Genomic DNA, 21,310 nt, shown 5'->3' on the forward strand with positions numbered 1-21,310 from the left:
TCATAATGTAATTCCACATACTGATATGTTAGAGGTTATAAGTTTTGCACGTGCACACAGAAGTTTAAAATTAGATTTTTCTCTAAGGTTATACTTCCCCTCTTGTTGAGAATAATTGTTGTACATTCTTTGGCAGCACGTTATAGTTTGCTTTGTACATAATTTTAGCTGTTTGCAAATGCACCAAGTCATTGAATTTTAATGTTTTTGATTCAATAAATAACGGGTTGGAGTGTTCTCTATAACCAAAATTATGTATCACACTAACTGATCTGTTTTGTAACTGAAGTGTTCTTTTGTAGTTATTTCCCCACATTTATACACGATAAGTTAGATATGGTAACACTAGCAAACAGAAGAGCATATGGGGTGATTTTTGGTCCAGAACATATTTTGCTTTATTCATTATTGATGTATTTGTTGCTACTTTGTTGTATATTTTTTGCATGAGATTTCCAGTTCATTTTATCACCTTTTATTACATCCAAAATTTTGATTTATTTTACCCTTAAAAAGGCTACTACATTCATTTGTATTTGACTTTCTCTTATACTTTAACCGAATAACATTATTTTCGTTTTACTGAGATTCAAAGACAGTCTGTTTTTGTCAAACCATCTTTTTAATTTGTTCACTTCTTCTGTTATTATTTGTATTAGCTTCGGTGTGTTCTCTCCTGAACAAAACGCAGTCGTGTCGTCTGCAAATAATACTAACTCTAAGTTCTTTGTAACTTTACAAATGTTTATAAAAACAATGAATGGTTTTTGGTGCCATTATTGATCCCTGGGGTAGGCCACAAGATACACCATATTGGCAAAAGTATTTGGCCACCCATCCAAATGATCAGAATCAGGTGGCCTAATCACTTGGCCGGGCCAAGTGATAAGGACAATAAAATCAAGCACTTAGGCATGGAGACCGTTTCTACAAACATTTGGGAAAGAAAGGGCCGCTCTCAGGAGCTCAGTGATTTCCAGCGTGGAACTGTCATAGGATGCCACCTGTGCAACAAATCCAGTCGGGACATTTCCTCGCTCCTAAATATTCCAAAGTCAACTGTTGGCTTTATTATAAGAAAATAGGAACAACAGCATCTCAGCCACGAAGTGGTAGGCCACGTAAACTGACAGAGAGGGGTCAGCGGATGCTGAAGCGCAAAGTGCAAAGTGGTCGCCGACTTTCTGCACAGTCAGTTGCTACAGAGCTCCAAACTTCATGTGACCTTCCAATTGGAAGAATGGTTGAAAATTCCTACAGACACACTCCGCAACCTTGTGGACAGTCTTCCCAGAAGAGTTGAAGCTGTAATAGCTGCAAAAGGTGGACCCGCATCATATTGAACCCTATGGGATGGCACTTCAAGTTCATATGTGAGTCAAAGCAGGTGGCCAAATACTTTTGGCAATATAGTGTATATTTAGCTCTGTAGACTTGTGTTCGTCTAGCTTCACATATTACTTCCTGTTGGTTAGGTAGCTTTTACCCAGTTGAAGACCAGCAGTATGATACCATACCATTGTAATTTGTTTATTGAGATATAATTTTTTGTGTCAAATGCTTTTGTTAAATCCATAAACACTGCAGCTGCACACTGTTTACCATCTATTGCATTGGTAATCTCTTCCGTTATTACAATTAATGCCATTGATGTTGAAATGTTGGCTATGCATTCGTATTGGTTGTCTCTGAGTGTTCCACTTTTATTCATGAATTTGTCCAATCTGTTTTAAAAAAATGTTTCAGTAATTTTAGAAAATTTCTCAAGTAAGGAAACTTTTGTAAACGGGTGTTTGTCTCCAGTCTTATAAACTTGTAGGACTTTTGCAATTTTCATTTTGTTTGGGAATCTGTCTGTTTAAAATGGTAGGTTGCTGATATATGGTAAATGCTCTGAAATCCCTTCAATAACCTTTTTTATTGTTTCCATATCAATTCTGTTACAATCATTTGAAGTTTTGGGGATTTAAATTTCTTCACAATATAGATTATTTCCTTTTTTGTCACACCTTTGAGGAATATTGAGTCTGGCTTTCTGTCTATAGTGTCATTCAAGTCCTCAACTGACCCGGGTTCTGGAATTTTTTCCTACATATCTGGTCCAATATTTATGAAGTAGTTATTACAGCTCTCAACTACTTAATTAATTTTGTATTTTTTACATTTCTGTCTGAGAAGTATTGAGAGTAATCCTTCTTAGAACAATTTTAATGATGCTATTTAGGATGCCCCATGTTTCTCTCATGTTGTTTTTGTTCCTGTGTAATAATTGATTGTAATATTATTTCCTTTAGATTTGTAGTATAGTAATTAGCTTGGTTTTTTATACAATTTGTACTTGTGTTCTGCTTCTGTAGATCTTTGTGTTATATATGTTCTACTGTATATAATGCATTATTCTTGCTACAATCATTTTTCGGTCCTGGTGTCATCCATGCCTGATTGTTCTTTTGTTTCCTACTATGTTGTTTTAATTGAAAATGTTTGTCATAAAGCATCATGAAAGTGTTGAAATAGTTACCATATGCATCATCTACATCATTTTCAATGTATATGATGTCCCAACTTTGATCTCTCAGATCATTTTTTTGAAAGCTATCATACTCTGTTCTGTGCATATTCTTCAAAATGTCTTTTTGTCACCGATGTTCCTTTTCTTTTCAACTCTGTCATAGATTATGAAAATTGGCAGATAATCGCTGATGTCAAATATTAGCAGACCCTTCGTGGTATTATTATCAAAATTATTGGTTTAAATATTATTAATAAGTGTGGCACTGTGTCCTGAGATTCTGCTTGGCCTTGTGATTTTAGGATATAAACTCATGCTATACATTGTGTCCATGAAGTCATCTATGGACTTTTGTTTGTTAGGGTTCAAGAGGTCAATGTTGAAGTCACCACATAAGAAAGTTACTTTATGACTGATTTCAGTAAAAGTTGCCTTTATCCAGTTCTTGAACGTATCAATGCTTGAGTTAGATGTTCTATATACGGAGTTGATTTATACATTTTAGCTTTTTTCCTTGACATACTTCAATGGTTAAACAATCTAAAATATTATCGATAGCTAATGACATGTTTTTTTTACCACTTTGTTGTTCAAGTTTTTCATCACGTACACAGCTACTCCTCTGTTCTTGTTGGTTCTGTTGATATCATTTACTTCATATCCTTCCAGAACAAAATGTTTTCCTTTTACAGCATCTATCCATTATTCTGAGACAGCGATCACTTTGTAGTTTGTATACAAGCTTCTGTTGTTGAAATGAACAATCGACAGTTTGTTGTCGGTTTTAATGTTGCTATTATATTGTTCATATGTATAATCATTAGTTATTCCTGATGTGGGGGAAAACATTTTCTGGATCTATATCCTTATCCAATTCTAGATTATTATGATCTATGTTGCAACAGATTTTTAGTTCCATATTTTCCTGTTCAGCAATATTTTGTGTTTCTCTATGAATGTCCATAAAGTGTGGATGAATATTAAGTATATATCTTCTTGTTCAGTAATCCCTTGGATTATTCCAGTTTTGTAGTTGAATGTCGATGTTTGTTTTCCGTCAGACTCTATTATCGTTGTCATAGCACTGGGAGATGTAATATTTGTCCAGATCCTTGATGTCTTTGACAACAAGTACTCATGCTTCTGGATGTCAATTCAGTTTGATGTAGAATTTGCAGTTGGCGCTCCATGTTCCCTGAATTTCCCCCTGCTTTTTTAGGTTGTGTGTTTTTTTGGCGATACCATTATTGCGTTTAATGAGGTACTCATTCATGTACACATTTGTACCCGTCAGCTGCTTTCCCTGTTTCTTCGATGCCATTTTGGATTTCCTGTTGGCAAGCTTCAAGTTGATGACTGCCGTGGTTGGTTCTTCTATTCAGTAAAATGCACACATCAATGGTGTTAATATCGACATCAATTCCCTTTGATTGCAGAAAGTTGACCACTTGTTGCTCCGTTGAAGCAGCAGCCATGTCCTCTGGTACTCCTCCGCTGTCAAATGCTCTTGCATAGGATCGAGGATTGATACCCAACCCTGCACTGATGATGTCATTCTGTCGTGTAAACTGATTTGTCTCCTCTTCAATGTTTTCCAAAACAGTGATACTCCCCAGATTGGTGATATCTTGTTGTCTGGCATTAACATGTCCTCTGGTACTCCTCCGCTGTCAACTGCTCTTGCATAGGATCGAGGATTGATACCCAACCCTGCACTGATGATGTCATTCTGTCGTGTAAACTGATTTGTCTCCTCTTCAATGTTTTCCAAAACAGTGATACTCCCCAGATTGGTGATATCTTGTTGTCTGGCATTAAACTGTTGGCGCAATGCTGCTGTCTCCTTTTTAATCTTCTCCACAACACTGCTGTTGTCCCAATGGGCGTTATCTTGCTGCACAATGTTGCATTCTCCTTGACCAGCCTCTTCATCTCCTGTCTCATGTCTGCAGTGTTGTCTTTACTGAGAATCTTCAATGGTTCTCTGAACTCTCTCATTTCTATCATATCAACATAATTTTCCTTTCTCTCTCTGACAATCTGTTTTTTGAGATGTTCAAGACCATTTTGTATACCTTTGAGAAACTGTTCTTGGAAATTGCCGACATCTTTTTGTACACCATTGACATTGCCTTGTAGAGTTCCTATTAAGGCTCTTAAATCTTGGTCCTCTTCTTCTGTCAATCTGGTATTGCTCTGTTGACTTTGTCTTATCATACTCATGGTTTCTAGGCAGCCAAGCTTGGCTGTCGTTGGTGTTGTTAGCTTTGGCAGCAAGCCGCGCTTCTAATGTGTTTTTCCACGTACCTTGCTCCGGCTAGAGCTGTGTCAGCATTTTTTATGGATCGCTTGGGTGGTCAGATATGCTTAAAATGTGCTCAACTCTCATGGTTTCGGGTTTTTTTTAGCTTCGGGTTGCAAGGCAACAGCTTTGAGCTAGGATTTAGCTAGTTAGCCCCCAGCTTTCAGCACCTTCGCTTCGCTTGCGAATCTATGCCTCCCGCCTGGCAAAGTTCTAGTCGAATATGCTAGCATACTATCCTGTAGCTGTGATCAAAATTAGTAGTCAGGAAAATCCAGTTTTTAGTCAAATCTGTGGTATTAAGAGCAGAGCTCTTCTAGTTTGCATCCTCTCTCGGAAACAGAAAGTGACACATTGGCTCAGACTCGGGATGCACTATGCTATTGGATTAAAAGAGTGTAAAGATGACTAAAGGGTGGCTTTTCATGTCTGGAGGACTCTCATAATGTTGAAAAACGTAATTAGATGGTCGTAAACACGCTTTGTGCTTCATTTATCGTGGTTAAGTCCGAAACCAATGAACAGCGATAAACGAGGGACGACTGTATCGCAATTCTAAGTATACTGCCGTTCTTCACATTTGAAAACTAGGATTACAATAATAAACACATTTTAATTATTGTCATTATATATCTGAATGAAAACTGAGCATTATTATCTTTGTAACAGTTATCATTTGTTCTGGTTGAGTGTTGAACAGCGATTCTAGTGAAATATTTTTAAAGTTAATAATAATAAGGGATGGCAATAAACATAACAGTTGTTAAAGCACAGTAGTGTGAATTATTCATTTTCCATTCATGTGAGAATAAACCATATTGATTGGAAAAACATGGCCAAATTGGAAAAAATATTCAAATCATGTGTTTTGTACCTTGTAATGTATCAGAGAGTTGCTCGGTTATGTCTGAGGTGCTGCTGCTGCGTAGGAGTGGGCTCTCTCCTCCTCCTAGCTCCTCCCCACATTCCGAAAGCTGACACTCCTCTACATCTGGTGAACACAGCACAAGACAGCTTGTAAATGAGGCAAATGCCATATGATGAAACAATTTATATGGAAATGTAATAAATGAAATTAAGACATGCACACATGCAGCTGGAACGTAGCCATCTCATTCAGTTATTTCCACAAGGTTCAACCTACAGGATAATCGGTGGAAAAGCTTAAAGCTCTCCGCACCAAGTTATGGCACAGCAAACAAGAGATGGCTTGTGATGGGACATCAACAGATGGATGATATAGGAAGGGCGGAGGTCACAAACACACAAAAACATTTAGCTCTCAGAATCCACTTTACCTGAGAGTCTGTGAGAGCAAGCAGAGTTACCAGGCAAGAAAGAGCTCACAGTGTGGAGCAGCATAGGAACACTTTTAGTTGTGGGCATAGCTTCGCATAGGTGAACACAGTTGCTGATGGACTGGCTTCGCTTAGCTTTCACCAGAGAAAGAAAGTGGACAAGGAAGGAATACAGAGAATAGAGACAGTATTCAATAATAAAGGACTACAGTATGCAAACAAAGCTTCATTGACTTGATAAATCAATACTATGAGAAAAATAGGCAATACACTGTAAGATCCTTAAATGCAAAAGTGTGACTGCCAAATATAATGAGGGAAAAAGTCAAATTTGTCTTACTAGAATAAATAAAGTTCAGGCCAAATGTATTCATACCAGCACAACAATTTGAGTTTTTTTTTAATTCAATGAACATGTACTGTATGTATTTTCCAGGAATGACACATGAACATGGCAACTGTAAGAGCTGAGTTAACCTGTTAACACATGCGATTAATCACAAAAACATTATAGCATTGATCATGTGTACATGCAGATTAATCACGCAATTTCTTTTCAAATTGTATTTTTAAAAGAGATCAGCAATGTCAAAAAGCCTGTTTGCCTAAGCAACTGGTTAAAGAAAGAGAAAATGCGGACATAAGTGCACTCTGAGTATGTGTTTAGTACATTATCTATTGGTGTTTATCAGCACCTTGTTATTTGCAATATTATTGCAGAATTGTTCAAAATGTGCACTTCATACTACTGTTAGGTTTAGAGCAAATAGATGACATTTAAGTAAAACATTTAAAAATGTAAATGGATGACATTTTGACATTGAAATTGCATTTGTGACAATATATTTTGGTATTTTTAAAAGTAAGTAAATAATTAAATATTGATCAATCATGATAAATTTTTTTTAAAAAGTGTGATAATCTGATTAATCATTGGATAGCATTAATTAGGAGACATTAAATAAAACATTAATTGCGATGACGTTTTCCCTTCTTATCCAGTTCAGCGTCATGAGGAGTCAACTCCAGCGAGTATAGGTGGACTATACTCTGGACTGGTCACCAGTCTCTTGCAGGGCATAATATTAATTGCGAACTTCACTACTGTTACATTTTGACAATAAGATCCAAAAGTAATTCTCTTTTTCAATACATGTGTATCAGATGTTCTCAATTTAGAGTATATTAACTAAATTGAATAATTTAATGAATAAACAAGGACAATATGTAGTAAATATAAATTTTTTTTAACTAAATTTGTTCAGGGAATAAAGTTTTTATCAAGTTAACAAATTATACCAAATCTACTTTTAAAGGTGAACTATGATGCATTTTGTATTTTCTGACTTATTAATGTTGTTAGAAAGTTCGATTTAAACAACGTCAAAGCATCAAATCGTAAGTGTGATGCATTCGGGAGTGGGCTTGCACGCAGTTTTGGATGCATCAGCACGCAGCATTTTGCAGTCTGGCTACTGTGTAACGCCACAGCAAGGTAGCTCTACTTAATTTGGACATTAAGTCAAGCTATCAGCCAAAGGGGGAGGAGCTCTGTATGAGGCCGTCTGAGTTTGAGGATAGACATAAAAAGGAAGGTCACAGTATCATTTTCATCTAATCTTGGCATGCGCATAATAACACAGACATGCAACATGTAGTGAGATAAATGCTGCTAAAAGCAAAGTCCAAGCTGAGTTGGCTCAACTGAACTCATTAAGTTTTAACTTAATGTACATCTTGATGAAATATCCCCTAATTATAAAACCAGGACCAAACATCAAGAGTTTGTATTTGCATGAGTGAGTGCATCCAAGTTTGACAATTGACAATTTGACAATCAATAAAGAAACATTGCCCTTGAATGTGGATGGCACTTCACGCCTAATGTCAAAGTGAGCAATAAAATGGAAGACTTCTTTTCTCTGCTTTCAGCGCACTTTAATTATGCCTTTCAGTGGGAGATACATTGTGTCTGCGACAGCGCGCCACTGTTTCCAATCCATGCATGTTAATGAGCATTAATTACACTCTTAATGAAACTATCAAAAAGTGTGGTGCAATTAATGTGCAGGCCTACTCTGGAGGAGTAGGGAGAAGAGCTGTTGGCCCTTTGAAGATCAATGAAGAGAAATCCAATTAGGCCCAAAGAAAGAGAATTTGAAGCGGTTGTATTTAATGTGGAGCAGTGCGGATGGAGACTAACCAAACCAGGACACACTGCCCATTCAGAAACACAGATGTGTCAGTGCGTACACATACGCACACACCTATTTCAATATCCTTCTTCAGGTTCAAATGCTGTTCCTTGTTGAACAAGCTTCTCATTTTAGAGCATTAGGGGAGGTAATTGTAAAAAGGAAAAAAGGATCTCCTGTCTTTTATCTTCCACAATGAGACCCCGTCGAGACCAAAAATTCATACAAGTGAGGCTGGCATTTTACTCTTCTACCGCCGCCTCAATTTATAATTAGCATGCCACATTTCCATCAGATAAGGGTCGTTTGCTGTGTCTGGACCAAGCTAGTAACAATGGGCGTTCTAAGCAGGCCTTTGACATACTGTCAAGACGTGGAAATAGAGTCACAGTAACAATGGGGGCCGTCTGTTGTAGCTCTCTGTTAGTGGTGTTTGGCCTTTCAGTGGCACCTGGGCTGGTATATACATGAACCTCTCACATGGATCTCAATGTAGTCAATGCACTGAAGAGGCTTACTGCCATCAGCTTATTACATACTGTATAACAGAAATAAAATATATACACATAAAAGATCCACTATATGGACTCGAACAATTTGTTTGCAATTATACAGTGGGGGAACTACTGTAATATTTCACTTCTTATATGAACAGTCCATGACTTATCTCATAGGTCGTATTTCACAAGGAAATACATAATATGTACAAAAAAAATTCACCCTATTTCATCCTCAAGCTGGATATGAGCAATAAGACATATCCTGGTACTTTTTGGCTGAATGTAATGATGGGTCAAATGATACTAAAGCACCGGGGCATCATGAAACACAAGGAGTGATACTGTGTCCCTCAATGCGCGTGTCCCTTAAAAAAAACAAAAAAACATCTGACCTTTAGAACTCCTGTGTCATTTGACTGAGAAGCTCCAAACTGTGTTTATCCGAAAATGTTTCATATTCCTTTCTGCACAGGTATTGTAAAAAAAAAAAAAAAAAAAAAAAAAGGAACCAAAAAAAGTATATTTTCTAACTATTAATTTTATTTGCAGGTCAAATGTATTGCCTTTTAATTTTAGCAGATGACCATTATGTAACACCAACACAGTCTGTAGTGTCAATACATTATAGGTCTGTTCTACGTAGATCAAAATAACAAATGCTAAACAGCGTGTGCAAACTTTAAAACTGTGTATATTATTAGTGGGTGTGTTATGGTGATCTCCTAAGACTGCATGTAAAATTGATAACATGTGCAAAAGTGGTGCAGACCCCCTATTTAAATAAGGTTTTTGCATACTGGTGGAAATACTCATTTCACTCCACATTCATGTTTTCATGCTCCTACCTGTGGGGTTTTTCACTGCTGAACAAGCAGAACACATCTACTGTATGATCTGCAACACCTTTTTACTCAATATATTGAATTGCAATCTAGACAACAGAAACTATTTTTAGCATGATGACAATGTGCTCTGCAGTGAGGTGGTGAACCATCACAACACTGCGGCTGGAATGATGTAAATGTAAGGAAATGCATATTGCAAAACATTTTTTAATATATAATATATGGGATATATTTAAAATAATATATGAAAATAATGCATGAAAAAACGTCATTAAAAACACCAACAAACACAAAAACGTATCAATTTTTTTTTTTTAATCAGCCCATTAAAGGGGCTGTTTGCAACGTTTACACAGACACCTCGACGGCGCCAACTTCCAATGTATTTTACATGGTATAACCCACCCTCTTACGGCTTCTCGTACGTAATGACATAATTACGTACATACGTAACACATGCACGCGCCTTAGCTTTAGGTGTTGCTAGCTAATAAAAGCAATTTGAATAGCAAGTGTTAGCTGTCATTGAATGTATTTTCTATCATAACAATAACATGACTGCAAATTGTTTGGGTCTTCTCTTGGACTGCTTTTGTATGTGTGAACACACTCCCTGCACAAACGTGTTGATGAGAACGGGTGAGTGACAGCCATAAACACCAATCATTTCATTTGGGCCGGCAAAATGTTGTATTACACACACTTTGCATTACATAAACTTTGCAATTGTCAAAAAAATATAGATGATGTCAAACAAATGTGTCCGGTTAAACCACTAATAGTAACATAAGCTAGCCAGTGGTGTTCTTGTTATATTTTGTGCTTTGAAAATCATTACTGTGAGGAAGTTACGAACAGCACCTTTAGGTCATCCATCAGCTATAAAACTATAAAATAATATTGCTGAATAGATATGTAGAATATTTTTATTTTTGACAGTGCATCCGGAAAGTATTTGCGCTTCATTTTTTCTACATAATGTTGCATTATAGACTTATTCCAAAATGTATTAAATAATTAAATTTTGTCTTAAAAATGATACACAAAATACCTCATAATGACAATGTAAAAATATTTTTTTATTTTGCAAATAAACAAAAGATAAATAAATAAAAATCACATGTAAATAAAAGTCTTTGCTCAATGCATTGTTGATGCATCTACGGCAGCAATTACAGCTTTAAGTCTTTTTGAATACGATTGCACATGCTCGGCACACCTATCTTTGAGCAGTTTCACCCATTCCTCTTTGTAGCGCCTCTTAATCTCCCTCAGATTGGATAGGAAGCGTTGGTTTTCATCCAGAATGTCTCTGTACATTGCTGCATTTATCTTAGTCTAGTCAGGGAGATGACCATAACACTGATGGTCACTCTGTCAGAACTACAGCATTCTTCTGTGGAGAGAGGATAACCTTCCAGAAGGACAAACATCTCTGCAGGAATCCACCAATCATGCCTGCATAGTATGGTGGCCACACGGAAGCTTTGCCAAAATGCACCTGAAAGACTATCAGACCATGAGAAACAAAATTCTCTGGTCTGATGAAACAAAGATAGAACTCTTTGGCGTGAATGCCAGGCATCATGTTTGTAGGAAACCAGGTACCGCTAATCACCAGGCCAATACCTTCCCTACAGTGAAGCATGGTGGAGGCAGCATCATGCTATGGAGATGTTTTTCAGCGGCAGGAACTGGGACACAAGTCAGAATAGAGGGAAAGATGAATGCAGCAATGCACAGAGACATCATGGATGAAAACCAACAATTTCATCCAACCTAATAGCGACTCCGAATCAGCCTGTCGCTTGAAAGTAAAAAGCTGGGTTTAGTATTTGTCTGACGCGCTTCCTGTTTCGCCAGTAAGCCCACACACAGTTACGGGATGCATTGTCGTGAATGATTTAATGAAGTCTCAGAATGTACAAAAAAAAACTTGCTTAGTTGGTCTGTAGCCAGCAGGTAGTGGAAGTGTCCAATGCTTTCAATAAAACTTCCCAAGTCTCCACAAACTTGTGCAATACAGCGTGTAATAGCAATCAACAAACATGATTGTCACTCAGCTCTACTTTCTCCTCTTGCCACGCCAAATGCAGGTAACAACGGCCCTTTTATAGTGCCCGCCTCGAATGTCATGTGACACATACTTCTGTTTTGTGAATACACACACGCAAACACACCACGTGACCTTATATACATTTTCTGGCTCCTACAGGCAAAACTGGCGAAACCAAATAGGTTTGGCAAGCTTGTGGCATCGTATTCAAAACAACTTGAGGCAAAGGTGCATCAAAAATGTATTTAGCAAATGCTGTCAATATTTATGGACTTACAATATTTATGTTATTTATTTTTTTATAAATTTGCAAAAAAAAAAAAAAAATGTTTACATTGTCATTATGGGGTATTGTGTGTATGGGGTATTGTGTGTAGAATTATTTGAGGACAAAAATTAATTTCCATTTTGGAACAAGGATGTATGTAACATAGCAAAATGTGGAAAAAGTGGTTTGCTGTGAATACTTTCCGGATGCACTGTATATGTAGACAACCATACGTAGGACAGCGCGATCACCTTCTTTCTCACGGCTATTTATATGTAACTGCTCATTTGCACATGTTTTTTAGACATACTTATAAAAGGTGCAAAACAGCAACCGCAAAACAGTTTCAGACTTGATAAATCATACTTTGTGTGCTAAGGAATTACATTTGCATCTCTACTTCCCAGTATTGTGGGGCATTCTGATGATCCATGTTTTTTTTCATATATATAAACATATATATATATATATATATATATATATATACATATACATATATATATGTATATATATATATATACATATACATATACATATATATATGTATATGTATATGTATATATATATATATATATATATACATATACATATACATATATATATGTATATGTATATATATATATATATATATATATATATATATATATATATATATATATATATATATATATATGTTTATATATATATATACTGTATAGGTACATATATACATACATACATACATATATATATATATATATATATATATACACACACACACATATATATACATATATATGTATATATATGGGGCAGTATAGCTCGGTTGGTAGAGCGGCCGTGCCAGCAACTTGAGGGTTGCAGGTTCGATCCCCGCTTCCGCCATCCTAGTCACTGCCGTTATGTCCTTGGGCAAGACACTTTTGTGTTTGAGCAGACACTCCCTGCTTGACAGACTTAGAAGAACATTTTCCACCAAACAACATATTCATATAAGTATTTAACCGAGCAGCAGAGCTGTTCTCATGATTGACATAGTTGACAGACTAATGATTGCATGAGCAGAGCCTCAAAGGCTGTCCAATCATGATACAGTCACAAAAAGGAGAAACACAGGACTGGACTTAATTGTTTTTCAATAAAATGTAGCTAACAAAAATATGCAAATTGTGATACTGATGATTTGCGAATCGTGGTTGAATGTTATTTTCAGGTGGACCTGTGTGGGGAAATCTGTATAATTTACAGTTGAATAAAATAACAGTTATACTCTTTTGGTAGTTTTTAAGTATATTTAATAATAGAGTGATCATTTTTATAACTGAACATTGAACAAAGATAATACATTAATTAAAATGTGCTTCCAATCTTGGTTGCAACTTGTTTTCAACATTGTTTATTAATCACATCATTCTGCTGCTCAATTAACCAACTTATGCTAGTATAAACAGCATTGTGTCATCCAATATCTCTGCAAAAACTATATTGTTTTTTTATATAATGTTTTGTTCTGGATTTTCTGATATGTATTTTTGTTGAAAGAAATCTACTATGAAAATAGGAACCATTTGTGACTTTATAAATTGGTAAAATTACAAAATCAGCAGGGGATCATACAATTATTTCCCCCACTGTATAGTCATAATACAATAACAATAATCACGTCCTAATTAATATTGCTGCGAATGGAGGAGGAGGAATAAAATAGTTTTAATAATTTTAATGTCTTGCTTTGATGACAATGGAGGGAAAAACATTACAAAGCCAGCAATAATTAATTTTTGATCCTTACCAGAAGCTTTTTGTCGGACAATGTTGCGGGCCTTCTCCACACCCGGGTCACCAGATGTGGTGGCAGAGCGAATTCTCATTGGTTCCTGAACTCCTGACCCGCCCACTTCCCCTTGGTTTCTCCAACTTAGTGAGAAGGACCGTGCCACTGCTGCTGCCTTCTGGGAAGCCGGGAACACTCCTGCCATGGAGAAAACAAGTAGTATATACAGTATATATATATATTTTATTTTTTTAATTTTTGTCTGGCATTTCTAATTTAGTCTTAGTTTGGGGTTGGGGGGCCAAAGTGCGGCCTGTAGGACATGGCCTATTTGGTGATTTGGCCACTGACATCTACAACATTGTGGAGGGTGCTTCTATTTGGTTTTGGTAGTTTGTGTTCTTGTATGTTTTCCTGAAACCCAGAAAAAAAGGTTGCAATTTTTTGGCAGAAATGTTGTTAGCCTAATTTTTCTTGCAATGTCCTTTGCAGTGGACATTGGTATCTGGCACCAACTGAATAATGTAATTATGTCATTCATCAGCTTCTCTATTGTTTTGATAAGATTAACAATCATTTTGAAAAAAACAAACAAAGTACTTAACTTTAACTAAATTGCAAACCTGTTCTTAAAAAGAAAAAAGAAAAAAGAAATGTCTACCGTTAAAGATATGTTAAGTGGATTAATTTAATACCCTATTTCTCTAAAGCCTGTAAAATTACTGGCCAATATGGGGGAACACATCTTCTATTTTAATGGACACCAGTTCATATTCTCGTAGTGTTTTCACTTGCTACAAGGCCGTGAAAAGCCAGTCCCTTACAGAGGGCAAAGATACATTGCTGGGTCTCAGGAGGTTATGAGCTGTGAAATAAACATGTATCTTTTTCACCCCCATGTGGTTGCAGTAGCATACAACAACTATTGGTTTAAAGGGGTCATATTATGTTTTTTTCCACATTTAATACACTTCCTTTTGGTCTACATAACATGTCATGGTGGTTCTTTGGTTAAAATTTTGCATAAATTATGTTTTAAAGACCATATTCAAGCCGTTTTCTGATCGTCTGTTTAGGATGTGCCGTTTTCTGGGCAATCTTAATTACACGCCTCTACTTCAACCGTGTCTTCTCCCCATCAGCCATGTTGTAATGGTTTATGCTTCCAAACAAATTTACTGACAGATATAAGTTAGAACTACAGGCTACTTTGTATTAGAAATTGCAACAGCAGAGGATGCATGTCGTATTCATGTGTTTTAACCTTATTTTTGTGTACTTTTTGTATCTGCATTTTTGTATCTGTCATTTCCCCATTGTGGGATAAATAAAGTATGTATGTACGAGCCAGTCTAGCTTGCAACAAGAGGACAGAGAAAGAAGAAATAACCTATTGACAACATTTATTATTGACATCCGCTGACGTCACATATGGGAAACAAGTCTGGAAGAAGTATGAAGGAAGACAAGATTGTTTTATAAATATTGCCGCCATGTCTCCATGGTTAGATTTCAAATTTTCGGGACTTATACACATCCCAAATACACAAAAAACAGGTAATGATAGGTAAGAAAAATTGGTTTAGCATAATACAAGGTCTCTGCAGGTTTCAACGAGTCAAATTAAAGACTTTTTAGACTTTTTTTAAGACCATAATGAATATAATTTAAGACCATTTCATATCCATACGGACAGAGGGCCAGAATGAGTTCTAAGTATATGAATTAATTCACTGCTCTTCCAAATTGGAAAAATAAAATGGTTAAACTAACTAAATACACCAGAAGACTCTCTGTTATAAACTAATCAACAAAAAAGAAAACATCCCAGTCATAAAGTAGATGTGACGTAGAACTGTTTTCTTGCAAAAGGTGCAGTGTGCTACATATCAAGTGTTTTCACGTAACAACAACAACCAGAATGTCAGTAATGGTAGAGAACCAATATATTGTCTGTAAAAGGGACTGTTAGCATTTCTGCTATAGCTAAATGGTTAACTTTTGCAGTGTTTTTGCAGCTGACAGAATTGAGCAAACAGATAAAAACATCTACAGTACTACTACTGTATCTTCACAAAGTTGTGAAAAACAGAGTGCAGACAGAGCGATTGTCTAAAAGGAAAGAAGGCGATTATGCCTTGCAAGTCTCAAACAGAACTTGGTTGTGAATATTGTGAGTAACATTCAAATTTGCTCAGCCCATATCTGGTATGTATGAATAAATTTTTACCTCTTTTTTGGAAAACCTATTGCTAATAAATAAGGACAAGTTTTTATTTAAGCATGACCATTCCTGTTTGTTTCCGCTACAATGTTTGTCTAATCTTGAATGGGTTTATGGTGAAAATGAAATTCCGTTGTACTTGTGCAATGACAGTAAAGAGTATACCATACCAAGATGACATTTGCAAATCGTCCTTGCTTTGCTCACCTAACCACAAACTTAGTGTAAACACTAAACAGACAACCTTTATAGCTTTTATTGTCAGTTGCTGTATTAACTTGGAGAAAATATTAGTGATGAGAAGCTGACCTGAATTTATTGGAATAAATAATAAAAATAATATAAGAGAAGTATGCCCTTCGACAATTGGCGCCACTTTATCCACATAACACTAATTTGGGGGGTTAAGTTGATCCTTGTATAGTTGTGCAAGTGTTTGTGACGTGATGGACTTATCCCAGAATTTTGAATTTTTTATCATTCTATTCACTTTCACCGCAATGTTTACAAACGCTTCCCTCCTCGATGGCTCCACAACCGAGTCCTAAACACTTTATACGTTTCAATCCACAGGCTTCAAGCATGCATTATTAAATTGATAATTCTGATGCCACAAATAGTTGTACTTGCACTTACCCATCTTATGCATGTAATTTGGCTTTGCTGTGGGCTTTTGTTAAATTTTCTCCGCTGCTATGCTAAGCTGTAACATCACACTGCTGCGCGCGCACACCAAACTTGATGGTGCGCGATTCATTCTGACCAGGCAGCACAGGTAGCCTACTTTTGTTCCGTTTTGTAGTTATGTTATAGTCTCCTCACAAACCCAGACACCATTGGTTTCACCCCCAGCAGCAATTTTTATTTAATTCGACAAGGCATACTGCAAATACAGATGGCCTTTTCTAATGCTGAGTCACTTATTCATTCTCTTGTTTTGTCCTATTGAATTGCACCACTCACAAAATCAGCAAAAAATGGCTGCGAGTGCCATGTTTTGGACATTAAAGGTATATCAGAAGTTTGATGAAAGGATGTGTGCCTTATTTGTTAGGAAGCCATTGCTATGTGCAAAAAATGGGTGAACAGCAAAGCTTTTGCCTTAAAATCTACTCAAGGGCAAGTTTGTCAAATATAAATGATACACTAACCGGTATTAATTTGAAAGTGAAAAAGGTGGAAACAACATTCTAACTGCTTTGGTCTGTTTCAGTGCCTGCCCTTTTTAAAAATGATTAATAAGGAAAGGTACATTATATGTGGTACATGTTAAATTTCATGCAAATAAGCACATTTCCAATTACTTTGTCATTAAAAACCAAAAGTGGTTCTTAAGCCAAAGTGTTTGCACAACTCAGCTTAATTTTTTCAGACTGGAAAAAACTTTTACATAAAATGCTATTTTATGCAAACAAATGTATATACAATTAACTCCAAACAGAAACAGCTTGCATTTCAAGTGCATCATAAAATCTATGAACTTTCATTTCGAGTCGGTTACAATAAGAAATTATTAAGGGTGCACAATACATTTCGGACCAATTATTATTGGTCCAATATGAGGAATAATGATGTTATGCCGATAAATCGAATCATATTAAAAAATAGCTTTGATAATATACGTACATAAAAAACAAAACAAAACATGAAGCAGTATTACTTGTACTGTGCTGTTTGGATCAGGGTGAGTCAAGCAGGCGTTCCCTTTTTTTCAGTACTTGCCATACTGTAAACCTGTCCCCCTATCTCATTGTAGAAAAACATGGAGTCGATTGTGTGGGATATTTTTCACTGTTTTATAAAGATGACTTTTTGCATGTTATTTACACCAAATGCAAACATTACACAAGGAGAGAAAAAACATCACAGCTTATCAGCAATTTGAATTGCCAGTTTAGTCATAATGATGTTTTTAAAGCCTATGAAGACACATGCTGACAAACAAAATGCCCCAAAGCCAGCTGCAAAGAAACTTTTCTTGTTTTTATTGCTGTGGCATTTGAGAAGTGCAAGAAAGTTTGCCAGAGACAACCCAAAATTTCATCATGGAAATGATGATGGTGGACGATAAGCCCTTTACATTCGTTGAAGATGGTATCAGGACGAATCTACAGTTACAGTTTTTGCAATCCACCTTTGTTTGAGGGTTGTTTTTTTACCTATTGGTGTGCACAAACTCCAGTTAATTCTAAATGTAAAACAAATATAAATATAAATAACTTATCAGTATATCGGGCTTGAAAAGAAGGAAGCTATAGGTATCGGGTGGGGAAAAAAAGGATCGTGCATTGCTAGAAATTATACATATTATACATAGTGCTTATTAATTATAAGCACTTTTTCAAAATGCTCAACGTTTTTTATAAGATAGCTTCCTCACCACGTGCTCGCTGCTTCTTCTCCTTCTGTTCACTGAGTTTGTCCAGCGGCAGGTTGGCCATGTCCAGGCCATAAACGGAGCGGGCCAGCACAGCTGTAAGAGAATCCATGATGCTGGCCCACTCTGTCACCAACTCCTCCCAGTACGTTAGAGATGACAACACAGTTAGCAGCTCATCCCACAGCTCCCGTGAGATGTATACGCAGAGGTTGGCTCGCACCCACGCCACAATGATAGTCTGAATGCAAAACAAGACCAAACATGAATGGTACACATCTAACATTGCTTAAGGGCACATCAACAGTAGCCAGGACAAGCATCTCTCCAGCAACTAGTTTCTTTTTTCTATTCCCAGTGAGATTTTAACCCTGAACCTTTGGTCCCCGAGCCAAGTCCTTAGATAAGTAAGCTTTGTTGCCTAATCATTTTAGGCACACTTACTATTCCTTTAAAGGGGACCTATGGTCATTTTAATCTACATTTAAAACATTTCCTTGTTGTCCAGCTAATAAGTATTGGATATGCTTTGGTATAACTTTTGCTTCACAGTCCCTTTTATAACCCATTTTTTGAGTCCATATGCAAGAGGTTAGATTCTGGAGGCGTTCCCAGATTGCAAATGAAACACCGCCCCATACTAGGGCTGGACGATTATGGCAAAAAATATCCATCACAATTATTTTTGATTGATACTTTAATTACAAATATCAGGATTAGTCATTAATTTGAAAACATGAGTATTTACTGTACCACCAAAACTCAACTTCAAATATGGTTTAAAAAACCCCTGATACAATTAGTAACAAATAAACCATGACAAGAAAAAAGATTATAATAATAATAATAATCAATTTAAATAACAATAGCAATATGAAAAACAATACAATTCAGTTTTTTCTGTTTTGTTTTTAATTACATTTTTCTATACTTATTTTACCACCAGAGAGTGTGTGCTTTTTGTGTCGAATAGACATTTTTGACCAGTATTTTATGTCAACGCATAATAATTGTGTAAATGTATCAAAGAGTGCTTTAATTATGTTAAACTTGTGTAAAGTACTTTTTTGAAACCTTTATTTTGTTAGTGCAGTCAGATCGGATGTGGTGCACCACGCTACTATTGTGAAGGGGGGAAGTGTGATGTGCTGTTAAGACCATTCAAGTATAGGCGACTAGAAGCTATTAAAAAAAAAAAAAAAAACCTAGCCTCTCAATTTGTGATGGCTGTTTGTACATTGATGTTACATCGATGATGTTGTTCACAACAACACAAGCAGATGATATGTGTTGTGGGTGTATAGTTTGTTCTTGCTAGCTTTAGTTTAGTAGTTTAGTTGATGTTTTAAAGTGGCAGTCTCAACATTGATTAGTTCAACACGGGGCAGCTTAGTGTTTCAGGGATGAATGAGCGGTCCCTGACACATTATTTCCCCCCAAAAATTTACCTTTGCCTTATAATGACAGCATTTAGAGTATCCGCCCTGAGATCGGTAAGTTGTGAGTTCAAACCCCGGTCGAGTCATACCAAAGACTATAAAAGTGGGACCCATTACCTACCTGCTTGGCACTCAGCATTAAGGGTTGGAATTGGGGATTAAATCACCAAAAATGATTCCCGGGCGCGGCCACCGCTGCTGCCCACTGCTCCCCTCTCCTCCCAGCGGGTGATCAAGGGTGATGGGTCAAATGCAGAGAATAATTTCGCCACACCTAGTGTGTGTTTGACAATCATTGGTACTTTAACTTTAACTCACATTTATGTCAGTTTCCCGGATATTCTGCATTTAACAGCAGATTCCGTTTAATTGGCCAATTATGTGACTCTGTCCGCGGCAATGTGAGCGCGCAAATCATATGGCCTTATTTTAGTTGTTGAGTTTAGTGGTTATTGATTATTGATAAGGCATACTAGCGCTGTGTTACATAAAAAGTAGCAACCATGGCGAGGTCTCAAACTTCTAGTAGACATGGTCTTTTTTTCACTCATTTCACAAGCTCCGGAATTTGCGTCTACGTTGCAAGGCCCATTAATCTTTTTTTTTTTTCTCGATTATTATCTTTTCATGACCGTTAGAAGCCATTATGGAAATCAAAATTTGATCAAACGTCCAGCCTTGACCCACAACTTCTCCAAAAGTATCATAATTTATCTTTTGAAAATGTACACTGTTTAAACATACAGTCGTGGTCAAAAGTTTACATACACTTGTGAAGGACATAATGTAATGGCTGTCTTGAGTTTCCAATAATTTTTACAACTCTTATATTTTTGTGATAGAGTGATTGGAGCAGATGTTGGTCACAAAAAACATTCATGAAGTTTATTTCTTTTATGAATTTATTATGAAAATGTGACCAAATCTACTGGGTCAGAAATATACATACAGCAATGTTAATATTTGGTTACATGTCCTTTGGCAAGTTTCAATGCAATAAAGCGCTTTTGGTAGCCATCAACAAACTTCTGGTTGAATTTTTGACCACTCTTCTTGACAAAATTGGTGCAGTTCAGCTAAATTTGTTGGTTTTCTGACATGGACTTGTTTCCTCAGCATTGTCAACACATTTAAGTCAGGACTTTGGTAAGGCCATTCTAAAACCTTAATTCTAGCCTGATTTAGCCATTCATTTACCACTTTTGACGTGTGTTTGGGGTCATTGTCCTGTTGGAACACCCAACTGTGCCCAAGACCCAACCTCCACGCTGATGATTTTAGGTTGTCCTGAAGAATTTGGAGGTAATCCTTCTTTTTCATTGTCCCATTTAATATCTGTAAAGCAATGGTTCCATTGGCAGCAAAACAGGCCCAGAGCATAATACTACCGGTAGGCATGATGTTCCTGGGATTAAAGGCCTCACCTGTTCTCCTCCAAACATATTGCTGGGTATTGTGGCCAAACAGCTCAATTTATGTTTAATCTGACCACAGAACTTTCCACCAGAAGGTCTTATCTTTGTCCATGTGTATGTAAACTT

General features: G+C 36.5%; 1 protein-coding gene across 7 annotated transcripts in view; it reads right to left on the reverse strand.

The window, feature by feature from the left end:
• ralgapa2 (Ral GTPase activating protein catalytic subunit alpha 2) overlaps positions 1-21,310 on the reverse strand; it is a 273,154-nt gene that overhangs the window by 163,901 nt on the left and 87,943 nt on the right. For 4 of the 7 annotated variants that reach the window (XM_072913656.1, XM_072913660.1, XM_072913659.1 and 1 more), the window contains exons 15-18: positions 18,334-18,571; positions 13,748-13,927; positions 6,113-6,247; positions 5,689-5,805 (exon numbers count right to left, since the gene is read on the reverse strand). In XM_072913656.1, coding sequence (XP_072769757.1) covers positions 5,689-5,805; positions 6,113-6,247; positions 13,748-13,927; positions 18,334-18,571 — 670 coding nt within the window. The remainder of the gene's footprint in view (positions 1-5,688; positions 5,806-6,112; positions 6,248-13,747; positions 13,928-18,333; positions 18,572-21,310) is intronic. The other 3 variants (XM_072913662.1, XM_072913658.1, XM_072913661.1) reach the window with 2 other exon arrangements.

The sequence above is a fragment of the Nerophis lumbriciformis genome, linkage group LG08 (assembly GCF_033978685.3).
Source record: "Nerophis lumbriciformis linkage group LG08, RoL_Nlum_v2.1, whole genome shotgun sequence".
Classification (NCBI taxonomy): Eukaryota; Metazoa; Chordata; class Actinopteri; order Syngnathiformes; family Syngnathidae; genus Nerophis; species Nerophis lumbriciformis.